Raw genomic sequence first — 25,271 nt, 5'->3', positions numbered from 1 at the left:
TCTGGGAATTATCATGCAGGTTCCAATTTGGCATATGGATCCATTGCGGACTTACAAGTGTGAATGGGTCATATGATAACTGCTGTATATATAGTAGAATGGAATATATATATATATATATATATATATATATATATATATATATATATATATATATATATATAGTGGAAACAGAGCCTTATTAGAATTGGGACTGTACATACACGTATATCTCATTTTGTTGCATGTCAATTCAGGTACCATTTAAGTAGATTAACAATTTCCTCTGACTTATTTTATTCAGTCTAATAGGGTAATACAACTAACTGTGCTGGCAAAGTTGCTCAAAAGTATTCAAATGTCTCTAACTAAGCAGTAAGAGTCACAAATTTAACTTTACATCATCCTGTGTGAAAAAATAGTCGCAAATAACTATGGATAGCTGCCATCCACAAATCAATCTTATCTAGACTGAATGTTAAGTCCGGCAGCTTCTCCTTGTCAGAAGTCAATACACCCAGAGACAAGATGAATACCACACAGACCATGCACAAGAAATACCTCTATCATCTACATAGACCATATGTTTTACACCAGAAATAATGCAATGTTACACTCACCATCCTCTAAAGTGGTGGCATTGATCTCAGTAGAGGAAGGTCCTGTTCCAGCTCGGTTAAATGCTTGAACAACTACTCCATACTGAGCAAACTTCTTCATGTTGTCCAGGGTGTAGACTTCACCATCGCCAGTTGCTTTCATCTCCACAATACTGTACTGACCACTGCTGCCCGGTCCATTCTCTCGATATCCAATCTGATATCCCCGGATCACCCCATTTTGTAATTCTTTCCTTGGAGCCTAAAAGGTAAATGTATTCCTATGTTACATGCTCTAAAGTATGCAACCGGTGTATTGGAAGAACCAAACCATTTTTCACTGTAGTTCTCCTGTCCATTGTAGTACATAACATGCTGTGACTGACAGGCTTACCAGTGAAGCAAGTTTCCTTGCCTACAGTAAAGCCAAAAGAAAAGGCTACACAAAGGGTTGTGGGTCAAGTTGTGACCCCAAACCTGATATACAATGTTTAATTCTGCAGTTATACACCATGATGACAACTGCTGCCATAAAGTGAAATAGATTCAACACTTGAAGTGCATGAAAATACACAGCCAATGACTTCACCAAGAGGAAAACTACTTCTCAAATACAGACTGGCTCCCCTCCCCCATACACTTACATTTATGTGGTGCTTGATCTCCACTAACATATAAACTAGGGTTAAATGAATGTGTGCATGTCTGAATGTGTGTGTGTGTGTGTGTGTGTGTGTGTGTGTGTGTGTGTGTGTGTGTGTGTGTGTGTGTGTACTGTATGTATGTGAATGCATGAGGTGTGTGAGTGAATATATGACACGTCTGTGTATGGGGATGCGAACATTTGTGTTGTGTGTAACCATGATATGTGTGGAAGTGAAGGTGAAACAAGTTTAAGTGTGTGTGAAATTTTATGATGTGTTGTGTGTGTTTATGTGTATATGGTTGCAAGTGATGTGTATATGCATATTGTGTGTATAAGCGTGTAATGCACATACAAGAAAATGCATAATGTTTGTAGTGTGTGCCGTGTCTGTACAAGTCTGTAGGTTCTGTTCCCACTTGAGTGGAGAACAGACATTTTTTGTTGGAGAACAGCATACATGTTGTATGTGTATGTACAGTATATGTGAATAAATGTGTGAAGTTACTTTGCATGACATGTGTAAAAGCCAAAATGGCTCCTATTTTTTAGAGTACTCAGTAAATAACTGCACGATTTGCATGTTCTTTATAAATTATTTAAAAATTAAACAAAATGTGCCACCATGACTTTGTGATTTGCTTTAATCAAAGCTGAATGAAGATGTGGGTTAGGCCTCATTTCCACAGACTGTTGATAGGCAGGAAAATGCCTCAAATTTTCACAACTGCTCACTGTTGCATGGTAACTGCTTACTGCTGCCTGGTAACTGCTCACTGCTACCTGGTAACTGCTCACTGCTACCTGGTAACTGCTCACTGCTGCCTGGTAACTGCTCACTGCTGCCTGGTAACTGCTCACTGCTGCCTGGTAACTGCTTGCCGAGCACACAGCTCAACAGTCCATGGAAAGGAGGCCTTATTCAGTGTGAAAGCATCCACAACTATAATCCAATATCTTGCATAATACACTACTTACATTCTTATTCCAGGACTCTGCAATCCATTGCTCAGTAGGGTAACCCAGCGCGATTCTAATATTCCTGGGTTGCTATTTTAATGCAAAGTTATACAGGAGCTGAATTTGATTGGTCTAATTCCAAACTGCATACATTTACATAAAATTAGCACCTTCTAAGGATTAACAACTCATTGGCCATCCATACTGCTCAGAATGTCAAGGACTGAAATGATTGCACAGTTTGCTATTCCTTATTTGGATATATGGTTGTAAAGGTAAATACTCTTACCTTCCATGTGACTTGGATGCTCTGTGATGTCAGCGGCTGTAGTGTAACATCCATCGGTGGACCATCGGGAGCTGGGCAATAATTAGAATATAATTAGAATAAATATCACATTTAAGCACAGTTCTTTTTTATTACTTGCTGTTAAAGGAGCACCATCGCGAAAAATTGTAAAATCCAAAATATGTTCATATAAGATGTACATTTGTCCCAGAGCAAAATGCACTATACATTACTTTTTTCCATTGTCAATTACAGAAGGTAATATACATTTAAAAAAAAAATAAATTGACAGATTTTGTATTAATCATCTCCTCGTGGGGGTTTCTCTTTTTTATTTTCAAAAACACTTACTGAAAAGCATTTGCTAAGACCAGTTCCCAGATTAATGTGCAACTGAGAAGGAAGGCTTGCTGGCATCCTAGTATAGATGCTTTCCAGAGACTGCTATTGTAATGAATAAAGGAGATACTGAATTCCACATTAAAAGATGGATTAGACTAAAAGTTGTCAGATTTTTACTATGTAGTGCAGGGGTGTCCAAACTTTTAGACCAAGGACCATATCACCATTCTTGATTTTGCTGGGGGGGGGGGGGGGGATAGCAAAAAGAAACACCATTTTTTCCACTTCCCCCTGGTTCCAGCAAATGGGAACGATTGCGGTATTGGGGATCAGACCACGCGTAATGCCCCTCTGATGAGGCCCGCAATGACAATGGACGAAACGGCTGTTAGGGCAGCAGTCCTGGAGAATCCCTAGCGCATCATTGCTTCCATCCAGATTCATGACCTGCCACCACATGCGATTGGTCACGCAAGTATTGCCTGCACTGCTTAACTCTCTTGCTGGATGCATAGAAGTTATATGTGTATAGTTACCAATAAAGTGGTGTCAGCTTTTTATCCGGAAGTGCCTGCCAATTTTTCCTCTTTCTGTGAACAAATGGGAACCAAACCTACCAGCTGCAGGACTTTGGACAACACTGACCTACTGTAAGCAGCGGTGACATAGGAGAAAGTCATTTATGGTTTATTTTACTACAAGACAAATGCACTTCTTGTATGTATGTATGTTGTAATTTTTCACAATAGTGCTCTTTAAACAATGCCTTTAAATACACTATCCTATAATAAACGCTACAAGACAACAAAAATGTCTGCAATGTTGTTTGCTCTTTATGATCTGCTTTTTGAGATGGTAGATTCGTGTTGGCCATTTTGAGCTCCTCAGCCAACAGTTATCCACCTATAGGTCTCTGCCTTCTTCCTCAGTCCTTTGGTCCAAAGCTGTTCTCTCCTTTTTGTGTCTTGTAAGTTGCTGTACATTTGTCACTATAAGTTATCGTCTACCTCTTCTGAATGACATACCAATGTCTTAGGCCACTGTCACACTATGCACATTACAAAATTCGCATCACGCATTAGAAGTGTGATAAGACGCACACAGTACAATGAAGTATGCCTCACTGCCACTGTAAATGCACATGCTGTCTGTAAACACACAGCATGCTGCACATTATTCCAATGGAAACCGCCGCACTGCATTGCCGATGTGCCAATGTGATTGTACCATTGAAATGTAATTGCACCGTGTTACAAAACGATTATATTGTCCGTTGCAATGGAATGCAGTGTAAAAGGTGCCTTTTTGTTACTGTTACATCTTTAGGGTACTGCTTTGTGCAGTGCTTCATTTTTGCTTAACTAAACACTAACACATATCCAGAAGTAGGAGTGTGTGGGACTTTAAAAAAAAAAAAAAAAAAGACAGGATCGGATGAACTTTCACACAAATGCTTAACTGTATCTATCCTCCTTCAATGGGTGAAGCCTGTATTTAATCATACCACTAAATACCCTATACATCATTGGAATGTCTTTAAGCTTGTCCTCCAAATATCTAATTATCAGCTCAGAAGTAAACTTTGTTTCACAAAAACGTGTTGTGCCTGCTTCTCTGACTAACATACAATCACTAATGTAAACAGTGAGGTGGGGTCCCCTAGGTGAAGATGACCCCAACTCAGAGTTTGAGGACTTTTATGCCCCTTGCCCTTTTTTGTACATATGTAGGTCCTCAAACTCTTACCAGCAGTTAACACATTTTCATCAATATTTTGTGTATAATAATATCTGAAAATTATAAGGAGGTTTTGCATGTTAATGCTATGTAGCACAGGTGACACTTTATAGTGAACTTTAGACTTTGATGAGAGAAAAATGTAAGTTTTTAATGATACACTAGAAACTCTTTGGTTCATATATTTTACCCTATTAGAAGTACAAAACACAACTACTTCCATTGATGTACCAATGTCTGTATGTTTATGTATAGCGATGTCTGTTGCTCTGTACAGCTGAAGGAAAGAGCGACGTGACTTGACAACTCACCTGCCTCCTCAGTGCTAATAGTGAGCTCTTTGCTGGGTTCACTGCGGCCAATCTTATTGAAGGAATACATTCGGATGCTGTAAACGGAGGCTGGATGAAGATCGACAATGTTGGCCTGGTTGATGCTGGGAGAAATATTACGTGTGGATTGCTTAAATTCCCAGGTATCTAGGTCAGAGAAAAGTAAGATGAAAGTCACGTATTCCCAGGGCACATAGACATAAAAAGCACAGGCAAGGGCACACCAAACACAGACTGAAATGGTATGGCACTTAGAAAGTTCCTCTACATTAGAAGGGATATGAAACTATACACAAACTTGTAACTACAATGACATGCATGTAAGTCACCAAACTGCTCAATGCCTCAAAAATGATCTCCGATTTGTGCTTTAGAAGACATTTAATCACGATCGCGATTTGGTTAAAAATATAAACATGCTACAAGTTTAATTTTTTTTTTTAGCAATTCAGCTTGAAGGAATCAGCAAAAATGCATTTTCATTCAAAATCAGTCTGAAAATCGCATTACAAATTCACAATTGCTAAGTGCTAGAGATTGTGTTTTGTGGTGTGAACTACCGTATATACTCGAATACAAGCCGTCCTCGTATATAAATGGACTCCAATATTCAACCTTCTTAAGCTGGATTTTTTAATCGACTCAAGTATAAGTCTACCCAGCAAAGTTAATGGCTGCACTTGGGGCTCAGGAGAGGTTAATGACTGCACTGCATGCAGTATTGCAGCAATTAACCCCTCCTGTCACTTAAGTGCAGTCAATACATCCTTCAGGCCCCCAAGTGCGCAATGATTCACTCCCTTTTATGCAGCCCAGTATCCCCAGTATCCCCCCCCCCTTTGCTAGTTAATTGTTGTGGCCAGGCCTGTGTTTTTTTTTTGGTATTTTCTTTCCTCAAAGTGCCACTTACCATAGTGTATATTGCTGCCACAATTAGTACACACATCACTCAGTGTGCTCAGTGTTGCTCATGACTCGTGTATAAGTCAACCCCTGTACTTTTATTAAGTGAATCAAACCTACATTTCTAGACTTATACTGTAGTATATACAGTACATCTTCTTAAGGTGCATCTTCTCAAGCAGGTCTTTGCCTTTTATGGACACCCTGCTCTGTGTGGTTTATTTACATAGGTTAATAGATAGCTTGCTAGGTCTACACTACACTTTGCTGTCTCACACCTTGGAAATTGAAGTTCTGACCACACAAATCTCTTTACATATACTTGTACCATTTCTTCTAATCCCACTGTTTCTTATATGTAGTGTAAAACCTCATATACACTTACAAAACATGTCGCTGAGCAGGGATTGTGACTATCTCTTGGGCAACAGTGTGGGGCTGAGGCTGTACACCGCTATCACTGCCTGTCTCAGACACCAGGATCATTGCCCGTCTCAGACACCACGGTCGTTGCCCGTCTCAGACACCACGGTCGTTGCCCGTCTCCGACACCACGGTCGTTGCCCGTCTCCGACACCACGGTCGTTGCCCGTCTCCGACACCACAATCATTGCCCGTCTCAGACACCACGATCGTTGCCTGTCTCGGACTCTAGCAATAACTTAGCCTTAGTGCATCTGATTCTGCACTCGGCCACACAACATTCAGCTGTACAGAATGGATAATTTATTTGTTATATTTGTGCCGTAATCTGGCACCGAGTCACAGCCAACATACTGTATACTGCACAAATTGTCTAAACTGTGCTGTATTTTCAGGACTTTGTGACGTGTGCCTCTGCAAATACCAGTGGCTCTTTTTTTGTGCAGTCTACATAATAGGAGGATTGAGGCTGGTTTTCGTGCAATATGCAGCAGGGACGGATTCATAAATGTCCCCCAAAGGGTATAGTAGATGTAAGGCAGAGAGAGCCAATGGGGGAGAAATTGGGGAGATTAGACCAACACAAGTAAAGTAAAGAGATGTGTGCTCTCAGGACTACTGCCCTCCAGAATCAGGATACAGTCAGGCCTAGTGCAGAGTAAATTAAACATACTTTACGCAAATCACCCAACGCAATGGGCATGTGGAGGATAAAAGGAGCAGAATTACCAATAACACTAAGGGCTTGATTCACTAAGACAAATAGCATGCCTTATCAAAAATAACATGCCTTATCAGAGTAGCATACGAAGCAGGGGCTCAGGGCAGGAGGAGTGGAGCTCTCGTCATTGCCGATTAGCAGGCATACATTTGTAGTGCTCGCTATGCTACTCTGATAAGGCGCGTTGACTTTGAAAAGGCGTGTTGACTTTGATAAGGCATGCCATTTGTCTTAGTGAATCAAGCCCTAAATGAGCAGGTTAGGGCCAATTTACAGAAAATGTGCTTCCGTTGCCAGGCAGATTCTTTGTCTCTCAAAGTGTAATGGCATTGGATCCGCTGTGCGCAGAAAATGAATGCATCAGTGCGCTGTAATGGATGTACTGCCATATATGAATCTACAGATCACATGGGATTACTGGATTCACGTGACCAGTAACATGTGCTCTTAAGTTATCACTTTGGCTTTCCATGCCATTACTGATGCATGACAACTGGGATTTATGTTGCAAGTAACTTTTTGGAATTAACAAGTGACTAGTGACTACTCATCAGTACAGTGATTCAGTAAAACGCACTTCATTCACTACCTGACTTGTTTTTGTACTCTATGTCGAAAGCGGTAATAATGCTGTTCCCATCAAATCTCTGAGTCCAGCGCAGATTCATGCTGCGAGCTTTCACTTCTCGGACCTCCAGCTCAGGCGGATCAGGGGGCTCTGCCAAAAAGAAGACACCGGTAATCAGTAGGTTCTCTACGTAACCAATGTGAGTATTCAACCATCTATGTAGGACTGTACCTTGCACAGTGAGTTGTATAAGGCCCCTGTCTTCTCCGTAGGAATTTATAGCATGGCAGGAGAAGAACACGGAGTCTCCGCGCTCGGCTGGCTTGAGCTAGAGAGAACAAGGGAAGCGTTTCATGGCAATTCTTCTCTATGGTGCATTTTAGGATGTTATAATGTAAGGAGGAGGAAGTGGCAGCGCTTCCCTAGACATACTACATCTGTCTGACTAACTGCATAGATGTGCAGAGCCTAATTATATGCAGGTTACACAACTTGCATACAAATCAGATGCAACAAAATGGAGGATGTTGGCTTCCAAAAACAGTTTGCGCGCAGAGTGTCCCTGTACTAGACACTCCCACTGCATTGAGGCTCTGCACACCTCTGCTGGTAGTCATTTCAGGTGCAGCCTGATTAGGAGCGCTGCCAATTTCTCCCTGTTAAGATGTGACAATAGCTTTAGCTGCATACTCACTGTCAGAGTGGATATAACCTCATCTCCGCTATCTTTAGTGGCAATCAAGTAGCGCAGGTTCCTGTCTGGATCTATCACTGTGTCCCCCTTTTCCCAGCGGATAATGATGGGACGCTCGCCCCTCGCTGTACAATTCAGGCCTTTTGTCTGACCTTTGATGGCAATGGTTGTGTTGGGGTGAGAGGTGATAGTTGCAGGAACTGTAGGAAAAAAAAAAGATAACAATTATGCTGAAAGCAGAAGGGAAACCGATTGTTGTAACATAGCAGAATATTAAACATTCAGTTCTCAGTTTACTCCCTGGCAAGATCAGAGACAATACTCAGCAAACCAGAATGCTGTGCAGAGAATACTGTGTAATTCTACATAGGCTTCTGACAATAATGGAAAAAAAAAAAATAAGAAAAATAAAAAACACAAAGCAAGGCTCATCTGAATTCCTATGCACAGTGCTCTCTGCACAGTGGAAGCGTAAACTGCTCTGCACATCTGATGTGCTCAGTGCAGTCTTGTAATGTAAGCATTCTGGGTTCTCTCCACCTGGGGGCACTGCCCCCCTCCCTTCAGTGATATTACAGGCCGAACTACAGAAGCAGACGGAGGCCGCGGGCAGCTGAGTTATCTCTCGCTGCGCTTGTAAAGCCGTCTCCAGTGAAGTGGCAGAGAGACACGCTCCACATCATTTCAATTTGTAGTACGGCCGAAAGAGAGAGGAAAACGACTGGAAGGGAGGGGTGGGGAAGAGAGCAGGGGAAGGAAAAGACAAGGAAGAAGGGGATAGAGGAAGAAGGAAGACGACACAAAGAAAGCCGTCGAGAATGGCCGATAATCTGTACAGAAAAGTGCTACTGTAGTTTCTCACACATTTGTCCTGTCTTTAGAAGACTCTAAAGTCCTCTGCAGCTCAGGGTCTCACAATGGGGTAAACATACCCCCGAGGGTACTTTCTATGGGTCAGGGCGTACTTGTGTGTGTCACAGACAATTTAGCATAAGTAGTTTTGACTCTTATGAAGTGATAAATCACAATAGAAAATTGAGAAAGCATCTTTACCAATGACATCTTTAACAAGCATCTGTAACAATAGACCCTGCAAGGGATGCAGCCGCAGAGGGGCCCAGAAGCTGCAGGGGGCCCCGTGGGGGGAAAAGTTCATTTTCCCTGCCCTGACAGACTGACAACTAAGGGGGCATGGAGAGAAAAAGCTCTCTGCACAATTGTTCTAATGACTGCATCTGCTCAGCCACTGATAACGAATCATACAAAGTTTTGTAGACAAAGATTTGTAGACTGTCCCTATTCGGTGTTCAGCAGGGTCTTGTGTACAGTGCCCAACCCCCAACCTTTCTACCCCTCCACTTGTGCTGTGTACTGTAGTGATGCTCCATCAGAGATGGACAGAGTAAGTGTAATAAGCTAAAGCTGGGAGCACTGGCTCCGACTGACGGAAGTGCGGGGACCCGATAACGGAGCTGCGGAGGACGGCAGCGTGGGAGCGATCCGAGCGGATGGGGCTGGAGGAAGCCCAAGGTATGTATAAATCTTTATGTTCGTGAGCTCTGGTTTCCTTTAAGGCGTGTGTTGTGTGTAACCACACACTGGGTCATAGAGAAGAGTGGCTGAAGACTGTGATGGTGGAGCCACTACCTGCCACAGGTGAGTGATTCATGGAGCTACATGTGCAGGGGTCTTGGTAGGGGGGAGCACTTAGCAGGGTCTGGCGGTGCAGGGGCCCCTGCAGATGTAAAGACCCTGGAGCAATTGCCCCATTTGCCTGTATTGCAGCACTGGCCCTGGTGCCATGTCTGGGATGATTGTTCTGACATACATGACATGTATCCCATGCTCAGCCTCTATTGCCCGGGTTTGTAACAGACCTGCTTAACCAGCAGCTTCAGATCCACGCAAAGCTCATTATACTCGAGACATTCACATTCCTCAACTGAGAAATCCGTTAGTCTGTGTCAGAGCATTATTATTAATATTTATCTGCTCTAATGATCCGTGTCCTTATTTTACTTATAGACTGTAAATATGGCATTTCTAATACTTTAATACTCTAAAAACAGAATCTGCTGATATCCAAATGATCAAAATCATGCAAAGAGGATTTCGCTCCCCCTGTGTGCTGTATAGGCTCCTCTGAGGCCAGTTTGTAAAAGAACAGATTTGCATTTATATATGAGTGCAGGGGGAGGAGTGAATGTCTGTGCTGTCAAGTATATCCAGACATTCACTGCACTGTATTTAATTTTTTTCTTTTAAATGTAATAAATACTCCATTGTTAACTGGTAATACAGTGTAACTAAAGCCTCTTTCAGATGGACGTCAAACGGTATGAGACTACCGCCAGTGCATGCAGGCACCCAGCAAATATACAGGAGTGGCCGACAGGTAGGGGAGTGTACTGCTGTCATGGGCTGTCCATGGTTTCACATGAAGCTTTAGACCGGTTTAACACTTGGAAATGGCGCCAGCGGTGCGGCCTGGGATTTCCGCCTGGAAGCCGGCCAAGCAAGAAGTGACTTTCACTTCCTGTGGCTGATGTGATCACGTGCGCGAAAGCATATTGCTAGAATACGTTTCCGCACATGTGCGACGCATAAAACTTGTGGCTGGCATTTTAACACTTGCGTCACCAGACTTAAATGACTTCCGGTCTGCCGCACATTGGCGCAGAACTGCACGGTAACACAGGTTTGCCCTCGCGCCGGGGATGCGGTGAGAACGGCACTTCCGTCGTATCCCGCTGCACTGCGTCTGTATGAAAGACCCCATAACCCTTCACTGCCCTGCAGTGGGATGCGGTAAAAATACAGCAACGCACTGCCACAGTGTGAAAGGGCCCTGAGGCTACTTTTACACTGGTGCATTGCATCAGACAATACAATCGCATTGCTAACATGATGCAATTATATTGTAATGGAACATTCACATCGGCAGTGCGGTGCGACGGATGCTTTGGCATGTAGTATGCAAGCAGTACCACATGGCTTGCGCGTTAAAAGTGGCAGCGAAGCATACTTTACGTGTACTGTATGTTTCACTCTGTGTTACACTGCATGCGTGTAATACGACTTCTCCCCTCCATTGCAATCCTGTTTTTACAGGGAATGTAATGTCCTAGTGTAAAGGTAGCACTGAAACAGTATCCACCTGTTTGTTCTGGGCATTCTTTAGTCCTGAATCCAGGGCTTCATTTTTGCTGTGGTTGGGGGTATGGCAAGGATCTTTGACTAGCCTTTGGGCCATATCGCAATATGACATTAGTTCGGCATAAAGAAATGCCCTAAACACAGTATGGGATTTTTGATTGTGTTGCCCATAATGTTAAAGGGGAACTGAAGTAAGAGGTATACGGAGGCTGCCATATTTATTTCCTTTTAAGCAATACCAGTTGCCTGGCAGCCCTGCTGATCCTCTGCCTCTAATACTATTAGCCATAGCCCCTGAACAAGCATGCAGCAGATCAGGTGTTTCAGACTTTAAAGTCAGATCTGACAAGACTAGCTGCATGCTTGTTTCTGGTGTTATTCAGATACTACTGCAGAGAAATAGACTAGCAGGGCTGCCAGGCAACTGATATTGATTAAAAGGAAATAAATATGGCAGCCTCTGTATACCTCTTAGTTCAGTTCCCCTTTAAGTCCTCTGAAAATGTGATGTGCAAAACACCCACCACGTCAACACAGTCTGTCCTTGTGACGCTGCTGCTTTGATGAAGAAACGGGAGTCTGATAACTGCTATTTTTATGCTGCCTGTTGTTCCCTTGTGGACAAATATATGCCATTTGCTCAGCTTGTTTGATAAACATCGGTGGGGCTTTCTAAACCCTCTGATGAAGAAGCAGAGAGTGGGTGGAGCTGCCTGCAGTCTCTGATGAAAAAGCAGAGAGTGGGTGGAGCTGCCTGCAGTCTCTGATGAAGAAGCAGAATGGGTGGAGCTGCCTGCCGTCTGATGAAGAAGCATAGTCGGTGGGGCTTCATTCAGTCTCTGATGAAGACTCAGAGAATGGGTGGGGCTGCATGCAGTCTCTGATGAAGCATAGAGTGTGTGGAGCTGCCTTCAGTCTCTGATGTAGAAGCAGAGAATGGGTGGAGCTGCCTGCAGTCTCATGAACTGGCATGTTCAATTAGACAAAGCTATGGTGATTCAAAGTGAAATGATCGATAAATCACATCTTTCAATCAATATTAGGGGTTGAAATTGATAGAAAGTTTGATCTTTTCTTGTCATCCTATACAATAAAACCTAACTGTCCCTGCGTCTTCCTCTTTCCCTGTCTGTGTGTCCGTGGTTACATGTGCGCAGTACAGTCAACCGCTGGGACAGGAGGACGTGCCAGGGAGCAGGGCGGACGCACGCGCGCACTGACTGGTGGCGGTGGCGCATGAAGAGACCTAGAGCCCGTTTTTAAACGGGCTTAGGTCAACCTAGTTGTAAAATAATCATGCCAACATCAATAAGGTGGCAATTGATACTCTTCTCACACCATCAATATAAGATTGACTACTTTACGTTCGTTTACGTAGCCCCATTCTTGCCTAATGCTGCTACATGTGAAATTTTAATTACTAACCAAGATTGGTCAGGTTCATTTTAAGTATGATGATATTTGAATCTGTGGTAAAAGCAAAGTTTCATATTGTCCATTAGCCACTCATAAACCTGACAGTCTATATTTCTACAGCTTTTCAAACATACAAACAGTTTGCAGCACAACAGGAATGTTCTTAACTTTATTAGGGCACAGGCCTGCACACACTACCAACTGGTGGTGGATGAGTGCTACATTTGTGCTATTTATATACGATATATTTTTTTTAACACAGTTTACAAACTCCATCATTTCATCAAACTCTCATAGAGAAGACTATTTGCTTGACTGTATAAAAGTGCACTTTAATGGAGGAACCAAAATAGAAGAAACACCTTTGACCATTTTCCACTCTCAGCATTATAAATAGAAAATACAGCAATACTACCTCGTTACTCCTACACCATTGTTTACATTTTTTGATAAGTGGGTTGCTGCATCAAATTCAGGCTACCCACCATCTCTAAAACCGTAAGCTGCAAGAATTTGCAGTGTTTCTGCGATTCTGTTCTGGGAGCCTGTGTAGTGGTAGTCCCAGCATGGAACACAATCCTGGCAGGATTTCATATTCACTGGTTCTCATTCCACAGTTTTTACACCTTAAAGTTCCTGACATTTTTGACACTTTAGCTGTGTCATTTTGATATAACAATAACTTTTTAATTATCTATGCCATCTTAGAGATACATATCTTGTTTTTTTCAGTACAATCTAGTCTTTCTTTGGATAATATTTTTCTCCCAGAACTATTTAGTTTTATAGTCCATTTATGGGGAAAAATTAGACATAATTGCAGAAAACATTTTTTCATTTTTCACCCTTCCTGATTTTCACATCACACATTCCACTGTTATAAAACATTTACAAGTAAATTATTTGGCCCTTCCCGAATAAAATGATACCCCATATGCCACATTTTACTTCTAGCTGAGCATGTGGTGGATCGTTGTCCTCAATCTGTGCGTCTGTGGCGATTTAATGCGTTCGATTGGGCGACAGTTCAAGAGGCATACAATGGTACAGATGCATCACTAGGCAATGGCAGAGCGTTACATCTGTAGAGCATTGGGGCCTGAAACTTTCACTCTAGCGATTGCATCTGATCGCTACTGGCGGCAGTCATTAAACGTTTATAAACAGGTTTAGGTATTGTAGGGCTTAATAATGTGTTAATTGGCTAGGTTTGGGTTAAAAATTATATTGGTACTATGTCACTTTAAAAATTTTTTTTACAGCTTTATTAAATGATTGTTGCTAGCTAACAGCAACAAACATTCACTTTACCATTCACGCGACTGTGCATGAGCGGTCGCGTGCACGTGCGGCAGGCAGCGGGAATTAATGCAGGACATAGATTCTATGTCCTAGAACACACAGGGGGGCTAATTTGGACGTAGAATCTACGTCCTAAAACCTTGATCAGCTAAAATTGTAACGTCAATTATTTTGCAAGGTATAGCCTATAATGTCCTTGAAATTAGAAGTTCTCCTGAACTGGAAGACCCTGGAGAACACATAAGCAAGCACACCTTGGTGAACGTTTTAGCAACACTGATTAGGGATAATGTCAAGTAGAGTATAATATTGGCGGGAGGCTAGAGTTAGGGGGTTAGGAAAGGAATAATAGTGAGTTGAGGTTAGGCACAGGTATCCGAACAGAGATAACTTTGGGGGAAGTCATGGTTAGGCACCAGGAAGAGGATAACATTAGGACTAGAGGGTGGGGATAGGCTTTAGGAAGGGTATGATTTAAGGGAGGTGGTTAGTGTTAGGCATCAGGAGGAAAACGTAAGGTTAATGAAATCAGCTAGAGTTAGGTAAAGGATGGGGAACTACATTTGAGGCACAAACAAAAACTGCATTGGATTATCAAAGCAGCCGCCCTAGCCCAAGCCACTGATGCTACACCTGCTTTTTAGAGCACTAAGGACAGGTGTCCGCACTCTAGCGGCAAATGTGACCATAATCAATAAAAACATGATCTGCCCAGATACATGCAGCCAGCAACATGCACTTTGTCTACTGAAAGGATAAGTGCACTAGTAATCCATTGCGGTTTTTGCTCATCTGCACAGATATGAGGATCCAACAGCTTACAAAGACAAGACACAGAACATTTTTCTCGCTTTTCTCCTGACGGACTCAAAGCACCAGAGCCGCAGCCACTAGGGCACGCTCAGTAGGCAGTAGCAGTGTTAGGCCCAGTTCACACTGCACGCGTTCCCATCTGGATTTCGGCAACGCGTGCAGGAGGCCGACACGCACAACATCAGACAGTGCATAGACTGCACTGTCTGATGTTCACACTGCATGCGTTCCGGGAACGCATGCTGCATGCATTTTTTACCAAAACACGCGGCTGACCTATTCACTTTTAGTGAATTCGATCAGCCACGCAACGCATAGAAACGCAGATGGTGTGCATTCGCACGCGTTGCATTCCGAACACATGGCCGTCTGCGTCTCATGATGTGAATGTGGCCTTAGGGAGTCTTGCATAAAGTGAACCTAAATTGAGAAGGACATGGATTTTTCCAAGCATACAGATCAGGTGCTCTGACTGAAGTCAGACTGGATTAGATGCATGCTTGTTTCAGGTGTGTGATTCAGCCAGTAGAGATCAGCAGGACTGACAAGCAACTGGTATCATGGTAAACATCCTTATCCCTCAGGTTCCCTTAAAAGTCTCCTTATTGAATAGGTTCTGGCTAAAGGTGCGTACACACGCACTACTGTAATGAACGACAGGTCCGTCAGACCCCCCGATGGGCGGGCGTTCTGCCGACAGTAGTGCGTGTGTACAGTCTGTCGATAGACTGATAAGGCTGTTTCTGTACAATCCGCTGAGCGGGGGGTCTGACGGTCCCCTCGTTCATTACAGTAGTGCTTGTGTACGCATCTTTACAGAACAGGAAGAGCCCAGATTTGAACTCTGGTCTCCTGTATCAGAGACAGAGCCCTTAACCATTACACTATCCAGCCATTAGCCAAATACCAGCATTGTTTTATTTTTATTACCAGCAGTCTACGCAGCATACAGGAGATGTGTGGCTGCTACCAGCATACCGACCTCCCCTCAGGTAACATATAATATAGTACCTAGAAACCCACTGGTGGGGAGTTTGATGGGTGGAGGGAGTGTAGTAAAAGCTGGCAGTAGCCACTGCACTCCTCAGCACAGTACACAGACTGCTGGTAGTAGAAAGTCCTTGGATTTCTTTAGGGAAACAAAAGTTAGAAATCGATTAGTTACAGACTCAATAAGGGAGCAATTTGAGGTTGAATTGGCATAGGTTTGACATAAATCCACTTACCCTTTAAATAATTAATAATTTAGCAGATAAGACTAAAGCTCCATGACCACAAAGGTGGAGCTAAAGACTAATACATTTATATATTTTGTGAAGAACAGTCTCCATGTTACAACCCTAGGTCCCATGTGAAGAGTTATGGACCATCTTATGGCCCCCAACAACTTTATTTTTTTATCATTTAGGCCTACATTTTTAATTTGCATACATATTATGCATGATGTTAATTGAAAGCTGTGTGGTTAATACTGTGATCCAACCAATATATTATCATCAATAATTGAAGAATGAGAACATAGACATTGACATGACCCCAAGTCATTTTCTGGATAATTATCTGCTCCTGAAATTAGCACTGACCTCAGACAATTAACTTACGTAGAAGGTTTGGTGATACCAATTATTAGTGGAGGCCAGGTTAATCAAGTTGACTGCCAAGTCTGGGGGCAGACGAAGATGAGAATTAAATCGGTTACACTGACCTCTCTATAGGGTATGTATGTGTACTGTGTAGGTGATCTGCTTTGGCAGGGGCACGAGTATAAGGGGTCCTGTGCACAGAATGTTACATAAACAAGCTATAGCAATGTTCATAATAAATGAATGAAAGGTTAATATAACATGGTCATGACTGATGCGGACTTTGATAGTTTGTGATACTGAACATGCCCCTCACAGAATACATTTCACTATTCACAGGTATTGGCATTCCCATTCCTCCTTTCCTTGTTTTTAGAAAAAGTAAACTGAATTCTACAAATTCATATATGAAGCCACCATAAACGGAGAGCTTGGAGACCTTGTTGCCGGAGTGTAGGCACCTTCCAATGTAGCAGCACAGTGGGGTAGTGGATTGCACTCTCACCGTACAGCACTGGGTCCCTGGTTAAAAACCCAGCCAGGGCACTATATGCAATCAGTTAGTATGTTCTCCCTGTTTCTGTGGGGGTTTCCTCCAGGGACTCTGGTTTCCTCCCACATCCTCAAAACATCCAGATAAGTTAACTGGTTCCTCTTAAATTGGCCCTAGACTATGGTAGAGATTAGAGGTGAGCCCCTCTGAGGGACAGTTAGTGACAAGACTATACTCTGTACAGCACTACGGAAGATGCCGGCGCTATATAAATACTAATAATAATTACAATGTCATAAATTACTTCAAATATTTTTGTAATTGGCATTACGTAGCAGTACTTTCATTCTCCCTTATGAGCATCACTGGGAATGGGAAATACACCAATTTTTATGGCATTGGAAACAATCTGCTTTTTGTCTTTGGCTTCTCATATTTGTTAAGCTCATGGCAGTAAATTGATAGAACATTGTATTCATCCAGCCTTTCAGGCAGCCCAATACTTTGCGGCTGGCATACCCGAGGAGTGCAGATCATACCCCTCATTGTTCATTACAACTCGTGGGCACCACACAGCAAAGCTGGACACTATTTTGTTGCAGAAAACAGAGTTTAGCGATTTCCCATCTTTGCTGTAAAATCAATTTCAACAACATTTATGGTTCATCACTATCATCCTCCAGGGCTGGGCCGAGACATAGGCTGGAGAGGCTCCAGCCTCAGGGCGCAGTGTAGGAGGGGGCGCAGAATTCATTCAGTTGTCATTCCTAATTGTGTTTGAAGCAGAAAGAAATAAGAAAAGGGGATACATGGCAGTGACTGCAAGCCAGATAACTAGATATTAAGGTGTTGGGGAGATTGTGGCCCTGTGTCTAATAGCAATCAGTGTGTGACGGCTGGGGTGGCAGGGATGGAGGGGCGCACTTTGGTGTCTCAGCCTTGGGTGCTGGAGGACCTTGTCCCGGCTCTGTCATCCTCTGTACAGACACCGTTACTCTGCAATAAAGTTTGCTAAAATCCTTGAAGTTTAGATGCCGTAAACTCAGCTTATGTGACTTAAAAAAAAAAAAAAAAAAAAAGTTTCCTATTAAGTAAACTGGTTAAAGAGACTGTGATAGAAAAAAGCTCTCTGGGGATACTTACCTCAGGAGGGGGAAGCCTCAGTGTCCCCCAATGAGGCCTCCCTCTCCCCTGTAGCTTCTGGGAATCCAGCACAGGCTTCCCCGAAACCTCCCCAGACAAGCAGATTTATTTACCTCTCCACGATCCTGAGCAGGCGCACTAGCGGCTCTTCCTTCGGGCTAGGCGGAAATAGCAGAGCCCCATCGTATCCGCACCTGCGCAGTAGAGCGGATCGATCAGGTTATGATATTTCCGCCTTGACCCGAAGGAAGAGCGGCTAGTGCACCTGCGCAGGATCACGGTAGGTACATATTTGCCTCGCCGCGATTCGGGGGTCCCGGCAGGGCAACGGAGGACGACGGGGAAAGCCTCGTTAAGTAGGCAAGTACCCCCCAGGGGACTTTTTTTTCTTCAATACAGACTTTCTTTAAAGTGGACCAGAACTCTCGCACAGGACAGAAGGAAAACAGGGAAATGCACCCTGTGTGTATTTAGAGAGCTTAGCCTGTCTAATTTCCCTTCATCTGTGACTAATCACAACTGTAATTTGATATCTCAGCTGTGTCAGCTGGCTGTCTCAGCAGAACAGCTAATTTGTAAACACAGGATGTAAACCCTATCTCTGCTTCCATGAAAGCAGGAAGTAGACGCTGCAGATTTATTCCAGGATTCGTATCAGCTTTAAAGAGAGTCTGAAGCGAGAATAAATCTCGCTTCAGACCTTATAGATAGCAGAGGCACGTGTGCCCCTGCTAAACCGCCGCTATCCCGCGGCTTAACGGGGGTCCCTGATCCCCCAAATCCCCTCCGTAATGCGGGGGAGCGCTTCCTGGTTGGGGCAGGGCTAACCGCCGCAGCCCTGCCCCACGCGCGTCTGTCAGCGCGTATCTCCGCCTCTCCCCCGCCCCTCTCAGTCTTCCTTCACTGAGAGGGGCGGGGGAGAGGCGGCGATGCGCGTCTGATAGACGCGACTGGAGGCGGGGCTGCAGCCGTTAGCCCTGCCTCCAGGAGCGACCAAGCCTGGGACCAAGTGTCGCAGTGGGGGGTTTGGGGGTCAAGGGACCCCCGTTTAGCTGCGGGATAGCGGCGTTTTAGCAGGGGCACACGTGCCCCTGCTAACTATGAGCTCTGAAGCGAGATTTATTCTCGCTTCAGAGTCTCTTTAAGAAATCAAAGTTTTTCTGTAAAGGTGGTTATGCTGTTGCTTATCTTGTAAAGCAGAGAGGAAGTACTGAGTTCAGGTCTGCTTTAAGCTCATGAAGATAAATTGATAGAATACGGCATTCCTCCAGCCTTTTAGCCAGCCCCTGATACTTTGTGCCTGGCAAACCCGATGAGCGCAGAGCATACGCAACGCGTCCGATCGCACGCCATCTGCGCTACTATGCACTGCGCTGCAGATCCCATTCATTACAATGAATGGGATCTGCGCTGCGATTCTCAAAAATGCGTGCAGCACGCGATAGCGCAATCGCGCTGCATATGATGCGTGTCGCACACTATACGCGCTGCCAAAATGTGCACAGCAGCACGTATAGTCTGAACGAGGCCTTATTGTTTATTACTACTCGTGGGCAGCACAGAGCAAAACTGCACAATATTCTGTTACAGAAAACACGGTTTAGTGATTCACCAATCACTCTGCTGTAAAATCAATGTCAACAACATTTATGGTTCATCACTATCATCCCCTGTACAGACACTGCTACTCTGCAATAAAGTTTGCTAAAATCCTTGAAGTTTAGATGCTGTAAACTAAGCTTATGTGACTTAGAAAAAAAAAAAAAGAAAAAAAAGTAAAAGTAAAAAATGTCAGCAGATTGCAATTTTCCTCTGCAGAACAGTTATGGGTGATAAACATTGACATTGCAGCATGTGCTTACTTTTTACAGTGAGAAACATAGACTTGCTGATATCGGTGCCAACTCCATTGCTGGCCTGGCAGAGGTAGTAGCCGATGTCCTCCTCCAGCACGTGACGGATTAATAGTGAGCTGTTGGGCAGGATCTGGATGCGGCCTGTGAGAGGCACAGGGTGGTACTGCTGAGGATTTCCACTACCTAGGAAAGGAGAAAACACACTCGATCAGCATAAGACATAAGCAGTGTCACGTGCTTTGCAGCTTGTATTTAATGATCTGTGACAGAGGAAGAGCTGTAACCCACAATGCAGCAGCACACCCAATGAGATGATAATACTGCAGATATATCTGCGCAGAAACTATATGTGATGACAGGCTGTCACCACTGAAAAATGGAACAGCGCAGCAGTTTGCATTCAGAAGTCTAGCTCAGCTATTAAACCCAAATCATAGTGGATTGGGCCGGGCAGATCTGTGCCATAAGAGAGCTCACCTTTGGCGTGTTTCCATACCACCTTTGGAGGTGGGTAACCGTCTACAGAACAGTTCAGAACCCCGGCCTTGCCGTAAATTCCATCTTGATTGTTTGGCTGAACGACAAATCTGGGGGGCACTGTGACAGAGAGGAAAAGATGAGCATACATTTCACTGCGGATCACAATACAACAACAGGGCGCTGTACGTCATTACCGCTCAGTGTTCAAATTGCACAACATATTTCTTTGAAAGTGTCATGAAAGCACAGCGATGCTTCCCCTCGCAGGATCTTGTACCATGCTACACTTCATCCTCCAAACATATTGAGGAGTGCCCTGGACCCCGCACAGTACTAAGACAAGCACAGACAATCTTCAAAGGACCATTCAGACCCTTGATCTCCATTCAGATTATTCTAAGCTCTGCAGTTTTCTCCTATAATAATCTACCATGTGGCAACTCAGTGGAAGAATCACTTAGGGTCAGGGCCGTTTTCAAGGCTTACAGCTGAACACCAAGCAAGTATATGATGGTGATATGCGGTATGTATATTATCTTACCTGGTAAAAGATTACATTACTAGAAAGAATGGCCTGCCCGATAAAAAACACGCTAGGCCACAGTCGCAACCCTCGTGTGCACACAGCCGCACAAGCCCTTTCCCAACACTATCTGAACACTGCCCACGTGGGTCCATGTGCGCCAGGCTCAACAAACGCACGGACACGGACAGAGGAGGACACGGACAGGTTTTATTATATAAGATTATGTCCTACCATTGTATTGATTCATGTAGTAAAGAGAGCGTCGTCATTACCACCTCTGTAACCTCTTTATCAGATCTCTGAGCCACAAGGCTTGGCCAAAGTCCCTCCCACAGTCTACTGATGGAATTTTATGAAATAGATTGAGGAGGTGATCCTCCTATTATGGTCTGTAAAGACCTTCATAGATATTAGATGACAGTCTCCCCATATGGTAAACTGTCTTTCAATGGGAATAGCAGATAACTACCATGTGGAGTCGGACATTTATATTTAGAACTCATGACTATTCAGTGGGTATGGGCTTTAAACTGTTTTGACAGTTACTATCAGACCTCCTGATTTCAGTGCTGGGTGATTTCAGTGTACAATGCTGGAGATACACTACTCCAGGGTTTCTCAGGTTAGTTGCTTAGTTCTGGTGCTGGAATGGCAAAACAACAGTTGCCAACTATTTTTAGCAACAGGGTTCTGTCTGACTGGCGGTGGTGTTTTGACTACTGTATAGCCAAAATTCTTGGCCAGGCTAATGGTAAGAGCTGCTTAATTTTGGCAACAGCATGCTGGCTACCACATAGCCAAAACAGGTGTCACAAGGTAAGTAGCATTTACGTGCCAAGATTGGGAAGTTTAGGGTTATGGGGTAGGCTAGAGGGGGATTAATTTTAGCGGTTAGGCTTAGGCACCTGGAAGGAGTTAACAATTAGGAATAGGCTAGTGTTAGGCCTTAGGAATGGCTGAACATTAAGGATGAAGTTAGGTATCAGGAAGGGGCTAATGTTAGGGGAGGTATCAGGAAGGGGTTACCATTGTGGTGGAAAATAAGGTTAGGTAATTTTTTCATTTTTAAAGTTAGGTTATTTTTTAGAGGTTAGGTTTTAGGCTGTAGGAATGGATTATTATTGGGGGAGGTTAAAAGGAACCAGATGTGTGAGACCTATGGAAGCTGCCATATCTATTTCCTTTTAAAGGATACCTGAAGTGACATGTGACATGATGAGATAGACATATGTAAGTACAGTGCCTAGCACACTAATAACTTGCTGTGTTCCTTGTCTTCTTTTTCACCTGAAAGAGTTAAATATCAGGTATGTAAGTGGCTGGCTACAGTGTGACCCTCACTGATAAGAAATTTCAGCTAAAAAAAACACTTTCCTAGCAGAAAATGGCTTCTGAGAGCAAAAAAGAGATAAAAAGTGGAATTTCTTATCAGTGAGGGTCACACTGTAGTCACATCCTGCCTGAGTCAGGACTGATATTTAACTCTTTCAGGCAGAGAAAGAAAAAAAGGAACACAGCATAGTTATTTGTGTGCTAGGCACTGTACATACACATGTCTATCTAATCATGTCACATGTCACCTCGGGTATCCTTTAAACAATACCAGTTCTCTGGCAGTCCTGCTGATCTTTCTGAGCAGCAGGGTCTAAATCACACAACTGAAAAAAGCGAGCAGCTAATCTTGTCAGATTTGTCATAAATATCTGATCGGCATGCTTGTTCTGGGTCTATGGCTTTACGTATCAGAGGCAGAGAATCAGCAGGACAGCCAAGCATTCTGCACGGTTTAAAAGAAAACATGTCCGCCTCCGTATCCCTCTCACCTTGTGTTACCTTTAGGCTGCTTTCACAGTGAGACGTTACAGGCGCACGTTAGTGCAGCCTGTAACGCAGCCCACCGCACAGTAATGAAAAATCAATGGGCTGTTCACAGTGCCCACGTTGCGTTACAGTGTAACGCTTCACGTTATTTCAAAATGCTGCATGCTGTGCGTTCTACGCGGCTAAGCTGCGTTAGACTGTGCGCACATGCTCAGTAGTATTGGAGGAGGAGGTCTCCCCTCCTCCTCGGCCAGGCACATGGCTAATTAATAGTCACTGCACAGTGTGACGTGCAGTGTTTACTTCCTGGAGCGCCGCTCTGTGTGGCGATTGGCCGGCGGGACCACGTGATGCCGCATGCGTCCAAGAGTACGCATCACGGCATCACAGGACGCATGAAGAGCCGCCTAACGCAGCTCGATCTGAGGTCCAGCTTCTACCCCACTATGCGTTGCGTTAGGTGCACGTTATGCGACCTTAACGTAGCACCTAACGCAACGTCTTAGTGGGAAAGAAGCCTTAAAGGACAACTGAAGTTAGAAGAATATGAAGGCTGTCAGATTTATTTCCTTTTAAACAATACCAGTTCCCTGAAAGCCCCGTTGATCTATTTGGTTGCAGAAGTGTCTGAATAACACCAGAAACAAACATGCAGCGAATCTTGTCAGATCTGGCAATGTCAGAAACATCTGATCTGCATATGCTTGTTCAGGGTCTATGGCTAAAAGTATTTGAGGCAGAGGATCAGCAGCATAACAAGGCAACTGGTATTATTAAAAAATATATATATATGGCTGCCTCCATATCCCTTGTTACAGTTGTCTTTTAAAGAGAACCCGAGGTGGGGTTCTGACAATGCAATCCACGTACAGAGGCTGGGTCTGCCTATATTGCCCAGCCTCTGTTGCTATTTCAATCCCCCCTAAGCCCCCCCCTGCGCTCTGCGATCACCCATAAATCACAGCCGCGCTGTGCGGCCTGTGTTTAACTCTGTATTGTCAGTCTCGGCTCTCCCCTCGCCTCCTGAATAGCTCTGGTCCCCGCCCGCGTCCCTTCCCTCCAATCAGCGGGGAAGGAAGGGACGCGGGCGGGGACCGGAGCTATGCAGGAGGCGGGGGGGGGGGGAGGGGGGGGAGCAGCAGACTGACAGTACCGAGGTAAACACAGCATGCTGTGACACGCTGTGTGTCGGCAGCGCAGCTGTGATTTATGGGTGATCGCAGAGCGCAGGGGGGCTTAGGGGGGATCTGGATGGCAACAGAGGCTGGGCTGTATAGGCAGACCCAGCCTCTGTATGCGGATTTCATTGTCAGAACCCCACCTCGGGTTCTCTTTAAAGGAACACTATCAATTACCATATTTGATGGGCCAGTGAACCAAGAAAGAAGGGGGGTTCCTTCACACTTCATCTGTTAACCCTGTGTGTGAGAGAAATCTTTAGCAGCTGCAGGTCTCTGAGAGCTGTCTGCAGAAAGCAGAGGAAATGTATCTTATGTGCAACATAAACATTGTAGTGTGCAACACCTACACCAGAGGCATTTCCCATAACTCTGCTTCTATATTACACTGTTAGTATGTCAGACTGCAGAGATTCACCTATGCAAATGAGACATTCTAAACATAGCTAAAATCTACACACAATGAATTAAAGCTTTACGCCTCTGATATTTAACATGAAAAGTAGGAAAAGGTTTACACAGCTACTTAGACATTATTTGTACATTGTCATTTTAGAGCACTTTGGTTTGATAGTTTTCCTTTAAGGCTAGGCAACAAGAGGGGTTACCATTAGGAGAGGGAACCTTAACTGAGATGTATTTGGTTGTTTCCTTTTAAACTATACCAGTTCCTTGTCAGTCCTGCTGATTGAGCTCTTTGGCTGCAGTAGTGGCTGATTCACAGACCTGAAACAAGGATCCAGCTAATCCTGTCTGACCTCAGTTAGAGCACCTGATCTGCATGCCTGTTGAGGGGCTCTCGCTAAAAGTAATAGAGACACAGGATCTGCAGAGGAGTCAGGCAACTGGTATTATTTTAAAAGGAAAAATGCATATCCTTCTCAGTTTAGGTTCCCTGTAAGAAACAGAAAGGGGTTTAACTTGGGGAGGTTAGGATTAGGTGAGAATGTTAATTTGTAATAAGGACAACAGTCATGGTAAGGCTATCGACTGAGGACAAGCATAATATTCAGAGATGAAAATAGTGTCACAAAGCTGATACAGTAGATTAGAGTAAGAACATTCACTATCACACAAGTGTCAATCTCAAGGCCCATAAGCCGAATTTGTCCTGCCTTTTTAATTTAACCCGCAAGACCGTCAAATACACATGGTTGTTTTAAATAAGATTTATGCCAACTTGAACCGCAGATTGCCCATTAACTAAATTTTTCACAATGCACCTCAATTTTGTGACCCACAGTGACATCCCGTCACTAGAGTGCAGTATTTTTACTTCACAAAGCACTATGGATATCGTCATCTGTGAAATGC

General features: G+C 43.9%; 1 protein-coding gene across 5 annotated transcripts in view; it reads right to left on the bottom strand.

The window, feature by feature from the left end:
* DSCAML1 (DS cell adhesion molecule like 1) overlaps positions 1-25,271 on the bottom strand; it is a 406,342-nt gene that overhangs the window by 39,917 nt on the left and 341,154 nt on the right. For all 5 annotated transcript variants that reach the window (XM_068240886.1, XM_068240887.1, XM_068240890.1 and 2 more), the window contains 8 exons: positions 20,430-20,549; positions 19,959-20,135; positions 8,191-8,390; positions 7,728-7,824; positions 7,518-7,646; positions 4,861-5,028; positions 2,471-2,541; positions 600-840 (listed from right to left, as the gene is read on the bottom strand). In XM_068240886.1, coding sequence (XP_068096987.1) covers positions 600-840; positions 2,471-2,541; positions 4,861-5,028; positions 7,518-7,646; positions 7,728-7,824; positions 8,191-8,390; positions 19,959-20,135; positions 20,430-20,549 — 1,203 coding nt within the window. The remainder of the gene's footprint in view (positions 1-599; positions 841-2,470; positions 2,542-4,860; positions 5,029-7,517; positions 7,647-7,727; positions 7,825-8,190; positions 8,391-19,958; positions 20,136-20,429; positions 20,550-25,271) is intronic.

This window comes from Hyperolius riggenbachi, chromosome 6, assembly GCF_040937935.1.
Source record: "Hyperolius riggenbachi isolate aHypRig1 chromosome 6, aHypRig1.pri, whole genome shotgun sequence".
NCBI classification, from domain to species: Eukaryota; Metazoa; Chordata; class Amphibia; order Anura; family Hyperoliidae; genus Hyperolius; species Hyperolius riggenbachi.
This window is presented reverse-complemented; position numbering and strand designations above follow the sequence as displayed.